This window comes from Cynoglossus semilaevis, chromosome 3 (genome assembly GCF_000523025.1).
Source record: "Cynoglossus semilaevis isolate Cse_v1.0 chromosome 3, Cse_v1.0, whole genome shotgun sequence".
NCBI lineage: Eukaryota > Metazoa > Chordata > Actinopteri > Pleuronectiformes > Cynoglossidae > Cynoglossus > Cynoglossus semilaevis.
The window spans coordinates 7,673,322-7,681,350 of record NC_024309.1 but is presented as its reverse complement, the minus strand read 5'-3'; the positions used below and the strand labels follow the sequence as shown (position 1 = coordinate 7,681,350).

Below are 8,029 nucleotides of genomic sequence, written 5' to 3'. Positions count from 1 at the left end.
GATGGAGTTTGGGCTTCAGTCCGACCAACATTCCCCCTCACAGAAGCGTCCCCAAGGGGATCGATGGGCCACAGTCGGCGTGTGCTGAAGCTAATTGGTTGCAGCTCTCGTTGCCGTGGCAATGAGAGAGAAACTGAAGAAAGAAGTTCGTCATCTCTGTTAACCCCCCTCCTCAAAGCGGAAGGAGCTCAAGAACCAGGTATGGCTTAGAGGGATGGGGATGGAGTTGGGGCGGGGCCGGCTAATGGGTCGTAGCTCATTTTCTTTTTTTTTTGTTAAAGATAAACGCTGTGTTTTCTCTTTCTTTTTAATATAATATTCGGTCATTTTTAGAAGTATATGTATATATCTTTCTATATTATAATCTTATTTAAATGTAAAGTGTTTATTCATCTGGCACATTCCTTTTTTTCCGGCGGGAGAATTCCGCCGCCGAGTCGGGTGGCTGAGAAGCTCGATACAGTCCAGAAAGCTCATACATTTTCTCTGATGGGTTATGATTATTTAAATGGGGGAAGAGAGATGGGTCGGGTTTTGTTTTGTTTTTTCGTCGAACGGGGTCGAGACTGTTTCGCTCCGACCAGGTCATAGGTCTGTTTAGAGCATGTCAGGCCAGCAGGAGTCTCCTCTCAGCAGCATCCAGACTGACATTAGCAGCACCAACTGCCCGAGGGACCACGGGGACGACAGGGAGGCCTGGCCTGAGTCGGCACCCCTGCACCCGCCCAACTCCGACTCACAGCGGGGCTTCTCGCAGAGCAGGCCCGTGTAGGGTGAGGGACAGCTGCAGCGGACGTTGTTGACACACACCCCGCCGTTTTGGCATCGCATGAGCTCGTTGTCACACACCCGGGCTGCGGCAAGAGCGGTGCAAAGACAGGAAACATGGGTAAGAGACAATTGCATAGACGGTCAGCAAAGGCAGCTTCAATGATGCGTCGGACTTGAACTTAATTTGGGACAAAAACGTTTTTTTTTTTGGGGAAGACGTGGAACAGTCGCATGCACTGGAAGTTCACTCACAGATTTTCACTCACAATTATTATTTTTTTTAACAGAAATGCAACTACGTTTCCTGTCAAGTCTAGAAAGACTACCATTCATATATACATATATAAATATATACATATATAAGAAGAAAAGGTAAATGATAAAGAGTGGGAAAAAGGAAATACGAAGGTTTTAACACCTATAAAGCAACAAAAGTATACAAGCAGCACTTTAGACTCTGAAATTCTGAAATACATATATTATATATTATGTAAACATATGAATCCTTCATTTTGTTTGTGAAATGAAAGAAAATTGTGTTGTAAAAAAAAAAGAAACAACATTCAGGCCAAAGGACACTCAAATTCCAATTTATATCCATTAATGTTTTTGTGTGATGCCATATCAACAAATATAAACAAATATATATAAACAAATATATATATATATGTTTGCCTTTTTGGCAAGGTGAAAAAAAAATGACCACAATAATAAAGTCATAATAACAGCAATAAAAACATAAAATAATAATAATTATTATTGATAAATAACAAGGTTAAAAAATTCTGTCCCTCTATTTTTTTTATATATATATATATTTCTGACAAACCCTTAATAACACGAGGATTCAGGAGTCTACTACTCTCTCCTCAGAGCCTTTCCCCCCCGTAAACAGCCTTGACTTTAGACAAACGGGACGTCAGGTGAAAATTGGTATATATTTAGTGCCGGGACACTGAGGCTACTTTATTCCCAGTGGAGCCAAGCTGTCAAGCAAGCTGGAGGCAAACAAAACAGGGCTGCACAAACTAATAACCAGCAGAGACAAATAAACAGTGATAAACACAGAGGCCACTTCTGCCCATTTCAGTCCTTTATGGGAGCGGAGAACAATGCGGTGAGCAATCTATGAACTCTATGGGACGTAAATATCACGGCAACAAATATCCGCCCTCTCTCCTAATACTCCGACTTGGATGCATGCCGTCTCCCAGGAGTAGCCAAATGGGGCTTTGATGGGAGTCTCGTTAAGAAACATTGAGTCTGTGAATCCTATTCACGCCTCGTCTGTTCCCCTGGAACAACAGTGTCGGGCTCTCTGCAGGTTCTTTTTATATCCAGTAACTACAACTACAAGCACAGATATATATATATATATATATATATATACAGACTAAATGCCGAATACATGTTTTGTGTATAAAGACCAAACATTTGCCATGTTGAAACATCCTCCTAGACAACAGTAAAAATCAACCAGATGTGACTGTAGTGGTCTAAACCAGGGGTCCCCAACCCCCGGTCCGTAGGTCATTTGGTAGTGGGCCGCAGTGGGACAGTTAAAAAATGTACTTCAGTTTTACTAATTGACTTCATTCAGAAAGAATCCAGACATACCTCTTAACTTTTCCATTAAAAAATGTATAAAAAAAAAATTTAAAAAAAGTAGGGATATGCGATATCCAAGCATTCAAAAAGAATCCAGACATATCCCTGTATTTTTTTCATTAAAAAAAGTAAAAAAGCCGTTTTTCCCCAAAACTATTTTTAGGTCACATCGCATATATCTTGTCATGGAATGAACACATTACCTGACTTTGTTGGGATACCCCATTAAAGGCATCCCACAAATTAGCATTGTCTGTACCAAATAAGTTAGCATATCTAGCAAATCAGGTATTGCATTATCGATATCGATAACCATTCCTAGCAATACTGCGCCATTATGCTAACATCGGGCCGATAATATCGGACATCTCTTGAAAAAAAAAAAGGGAAAGAAATTTGTCGAGGGGAGCGAGATAAGGAAAAAAAAGGAAACCCTGCTGGAAAGAGTTGTCCACCTGCGATCAGATCGCCCTTAGCGACAGTAAATGTAATCTTTCCGAAGTTGCGAAGACTGAAAAGAAGGTCAGATTTTTGTGCTCATACATTTAAACGTTTTGGAGGCCGTAATAAAAATGTTGTTTAATGCAAAGCAGTTTGAACAAAATGTCCCGCTAACGTCGCTAACATTCGACGTACTGCTGTACTTTGAAACAACAAGGATAAAAATAGCAGCACGGGGCATGATGGGTAATGATCTGTTTCTTGTACATTTATTTTCAGGGCCAGAGTAGAGTCTCCTGGTTTGTCAAATCTGAAAACGGCACTCGGAGTATTAATACTTTTTTTTTCCCGGGAATTCTGCACCTTTACCTCACATGAACCTTCAAACAGACGCCTGCGGGAGCAGCAAATGACAAGATTTGTTGCGTTTGCTTTTGATATGAGTGATAATATTTAGAGAGGGGCACAGTGAACTAGGTGTGCCTCCCTGGGACGTGACGTGTTTGATGAGAATTCAGAGTTTTAATTGCATTCTTCCGTTTTGCATGCTGATGGGAGTCCCACTTAGTTTTTTCGTGTGACAGCAATCTAAGCAGTATTCTTTCAGATATTTTCCTGTCGAAGAAATATTTTTAAGCTACTGTAGAACTTGGGGGGAAAACAATGACATTTGGAGAATTCCACGGTTGAAGAGAACGTGGTCATCCCTCTAAGGTAACTCTTGCGACGGTTGAAGAGAACGTGGTCATCCCTCCCCCAAGGTAAGCCTCAGTGGAGCTGGAAACATTTCGGTGTCAAATCCTGAGAACCCAACACGAAACGACTTCGTTTTTAACTCTTGCCAAAGTCAAATTTCTTCAAACGTCCAATCAGTAGCAACTGGCGCAGAGGCCTACTGAACATCTTAGTACTGTTTACGCTTGCGAAAACCAGTGACGCCTTTCTGTTCTGTAGGGCTTTCGAATGATAAATATTTTGTTTCTGATAATCCCCAGGATAGCTGTGGATTATACACAATTTATCATGATTAGAGAGAGAGAAAAAAAATCCTACTAGTATATTGTTTCCTGGCATAATATTGGAACAGAAAGACAAACAGGCATTTTCCTGTTTTGAACTAGCAAAAGGGGGCGACGGTTATTCAGACAGAACAACATGCAGCCTGCCCAGTGGTCAATATTGATTCAGCTGTCGGGATGCTAATACGCAGCATAGCAGAATAACTCTGTTACTGAGCAGCATGCATTCATTAAGGCCATGGGTTTTCATCTTTGGGTGTGAAGGGCAACTGCACATACAGATAGCAATTAGTGATGGGGGATAGCAGAACTTTCCATTTGATACGATGGCGATTTTTTTTTTCTCCCGCAATTTGCGATACTATTATATTATAATAGCGATATAACAAATAACATGACTTCATTTTTAAACAATGGCAACTAAGGCAACTAAGGTCACTGCGGTGTTCTCGGATCAGTTCAATTTTTAACGTTACTGAGGCTGGGGCGGTGTAGTATTGATACTTCGTGAGAGAAATCGATTCCCGAATCGATGACTCCCATCACTAATAGCTATGCAAATCGGTTAGACAAAATCTACAATATTGCATTGGGTTAGTAGAGGTTTTGGTCAACACGTGTCGTGCGACGGCAGTCTTTCAACATGTGCATCACACATATCTCCAGATTCAAAGAAATTCAAGGACAGAACAAAGGAAAATGACAGAGATACAACGGTAAAGAATGTTATGGAAGACAGGCAAAAAAACCCGTTGCGGGTGAGATTATAGTGCAGTTCTACTTACATTTGCAGCCATCGTCCCACAAATATCCTGGTAGACACTGCTGACACTTGGGCCCCGTAGTGCCCTCCTTACATATACAAAATCCTGTGCCATTACACCGATCACTGACTGAGCCAAAGGGATTACAATTACACTCTGAAAAAACAAGACACACACACACACACTTACAGGCTGGATAAAGGGCAGTGCGCGGACTTCCCGCCACTGGAGTTGTTTCGCAGCACGGACCTCGGTCCCGTGTGCTTGACCATAACATCGACTAAACACTCTGTCGTTTTCCTACTGTTAAGAACAAAAAAATGCTACCATTTCAACAGTTATGGAGACAGAATGAGGAAAGAATGGGTGAGGTTTGGATGCGTGACGACACTGTAGACGACACAGAATATACAGAATCGTTCACGTTACACAAAGATAAACATCGTGCAGTGAAGCATATGTGCGAAGCATTACCGTTGCCTTTAAATTACGACGTATTTAAAGAGGCTAATCTGCACATGCCTTCGTTCTCTGGGTCATTCATACGTCGACAGACAGAAGTGTGGGGAAAAAGAGAGAGAAACGGTGACGTTGACGGTGTTGAGGGTGAATGATGGCCAAATAACAAAAACAAACAAAAAAAGAGTAAATAGAATGAAATGAACGGTAATGTCGTACATTGAAATGGGCATTGTTGTTACAGATTTGGTTTTTTTTTTATATCCTTCTCCCATGTGGTTCTCATGAGGTTCCATAGTGCAGTGTTTAGCACGCATGCCTTGGGAGCAGAGAGTCCTGGGTTTGATTCCCAGAGGAACCACAAAGCCCTAATGGTGCCTCCCGTGCGGCAACCTGCGAGTTGCAACCACGTACTTAATAGCGCTTCCTGCGTCAGTTGCAAAGACGCACGGTAAATGTCCCCCATTGTGTGACGAATGGGGGACACATTTATTATTTTTACTGCACGCACTAAGAGCACAAACTTCCATGAAGGTGTACTCTCTGAAACCACATTAGAAGCTAGCGTCTGGGGCCTCCAAACAACTTTATCAGGTATTCAAAAAAGACTACAAGTCTTGCGAGAAATTTCAAAACAAATTTGGGGAGAAGGGTCAGTTTAGTTTTAGCCTACTTTTTGGCGTTTCAAAAAGATTTAAGCTGCTCAACATTCCTCAGTTACCGTTATCTAAGTCATCTCATTTTTTACCAACCAACCAACCAACCAACTATGCTAACATGTATCAAGCATGTGCTAGCTGCTCCTTTGTACCATACCCTGCTAGCCAAAACATGTTCCCTGTTGACCTGCTAACTAAGGAACCTTCCAGAATCTCACCTTGCTTCATCCCTCTCTTAAAGCAATTGCAAAAATCACCTTGCTTCATCCCTCTCTTAAAGCAGTTGCAAAAACATTTTCCTCGCTTTAAATCCCCAAAGTAAAAAGCCAAATATTTAGTTCTTTGGCCGTTGGTTACAAGGAGGTAAAAGTTGGGTTTTTTTTACCGCCATCTCCACCCTGAGTCTTTCTTGGTCAAAAGATTTATGGCTTACAAAGCTAGGCATATAATTCACTTTTTTTTTTAACCCTTAATGAGCTTATTTAAGGCTGTTTTAAGTGCTACGTTATTTTCAAAAGAAAGTATATTATCAAAAAAAAAATTCTGATTTAAAAAAAAAATCGGCAAAAAAAAAATTCTGATTTAAAAAAAATCATTTCTGCTGTATTATGAATTGCATGCTAAAGATTCGAACTGTGATTTTTTTCTTTCTAAATATATATATATATTTCAACTTTGCATTTAATCTTTGACCTCTACTGAAAACAAAAGGGAAAAAGAAAAAAAATCTTTTGTTTTTCTTGTTCTGCCATAACCTGTCATGTGTCAAGTTACCTAAGCTCGTCTGACCTCCCAGTGTTCCGCAGTGACCAGAGCACTCTGCGGTCAACGTGACACCTATTTTGACAGTCCCTGACCATCACACTCCACTGCCTATGGCTGAGCTGGGTGCACGCGGCCGCACCGAGTGGCACCCGGGGGGTCAGGCGAAGATGAGAGAGGCAGCGGCGAGTGACAAACAGGGGGGGAGGTCAGTGACAGAATCAGGCTGATGAAGGGTTCGGCACAAGGTAATGCCTCAGTGACTCTTAACGCCTCATGACGGGTTTCAGCTGCTACTCCTGAGGCCACCTCTACTATATGACATATGCACTTGTGTGGCACTTTAGACCGGCGGTGTGACTATTCCGCAGCCATTATTTCAGAAGTCTTGTTGCCTGTCAGTACCAGCCAATCTCTCCTCCCTCACACTCCCGAGGAGTTCCAAATGAACACGGCGCCGAGTGCTATCCCCCACCCTCCCTCCCACAGAGTCACTGGAGACCCGATGATTGAATCAGGAATTCAAAAAGTACAATTTTCCAAAAAAAAAAAAAAAAAAAGATTTAAACTTAAAAATCTTCTTATACATCAATCTTATATCTTTATCTATCTATAGACAGAGGATAGATATCCAATTATAATTGGATGAAAATGGAACTATAAATTACAAATTTTGTAATTCCCAATTGTAAAACCCAAATCCAACTGAAAAAAAGTTAAGGTTTTTTCCACGATGACTGTTCAATTAGTCGTAATGGACATATTTTTTTCCCAGTATTTGACACATTAAACGTCGTTCGTGTCGTCAATAACAACTCATGAAAACTAAGTTATTCTATATGCACTAAGAATAAGGTTCAAAGTTTATTATATATAATTTATATAAAGTTAAAAAAAAAGCTAATTTCTACAATGTACCTTAAAATATGATTTTATCACATTAACCACTGAAAGTAACTAAAGTAACTAAAGTAACTAAAGTAACTAAACTGTTAACGTCCTGAAATGTTTAGCGGCTGTGCGTTAATTTGTCAAATTCGACAAAATGCCTTTGCTTTTCGTTGATTGTAAATTTTGTTGCCGTCAATTTTTTAATTCAAATTTTTTTTTTTTTTTTTTTTTTTACCATCATTACATTTCTAATATTGGAGAGGATGATAAAACAAACAGCGTCAGCAGCCCTGATGCTCGCCATGAAACCAAACGGTCGAGACACTAAAACCAACTCCTGATTGAAGCCGAGTATAACGTAGGGCTCGGTGTGAAGTCGAGGAGCACTGAGATTCAAAAAAAAAAAAAAAAAAAACCTCTTACCCCTGACAAGTGGGTTAATAAGTGAGAGCAATCGAAGAAACAGAACAGACAGAGACAGAGAGATGTAGAGATCGGTGAAAGACATGGAGGTGGCAGAGTGCACACATGATGAAGCAGTGGGGAACGAAATGTGACACTTTCTCTAGTGGCGAATCATAGAGGGGAGGTGAGGAGGGGAAGGTGTTGGGGTGTGAAAGCAGGCTGGCAGAGAGGGGAGTGGGGAGGGGGGGGC

At 40.9% G+C, this 8,029-nt stretch overlaps 2 protein-coding genes across 3 annotated transcripts in view; one reads left to right on the top strand and one right to left on the bottom strand.

Annotated features, from left to right (window-relative positions):
* Positions 1–8,029, top strand: part of mkxa (mohawk homeobox a) — a 1,121,182-nt gene that overhangs the window by 343,702 nt on the left and 769,451 nt on the right. The window lies entirely within an intron of this gene.
* Positions 7–8,029, bottom strand: part of ntng1a (netrin g1a) — a gene marked incomplete at its 5' end in the record, with an annotated part of 68,293 nt that continues 60,270 nt past the window's right edge. Inside the window, 2 exons of the mRNA XM_025054691.1 lie at positions 7–854; positions 4,625–4,759. Coding sequence (XP_024910459.1) covers positions 598–854; positions 4,625–4,759 — 392 coding nt within the window. The remainder of the gene's footprint in view (positions 855–4,624; positions 4,760–8,029) is intronic.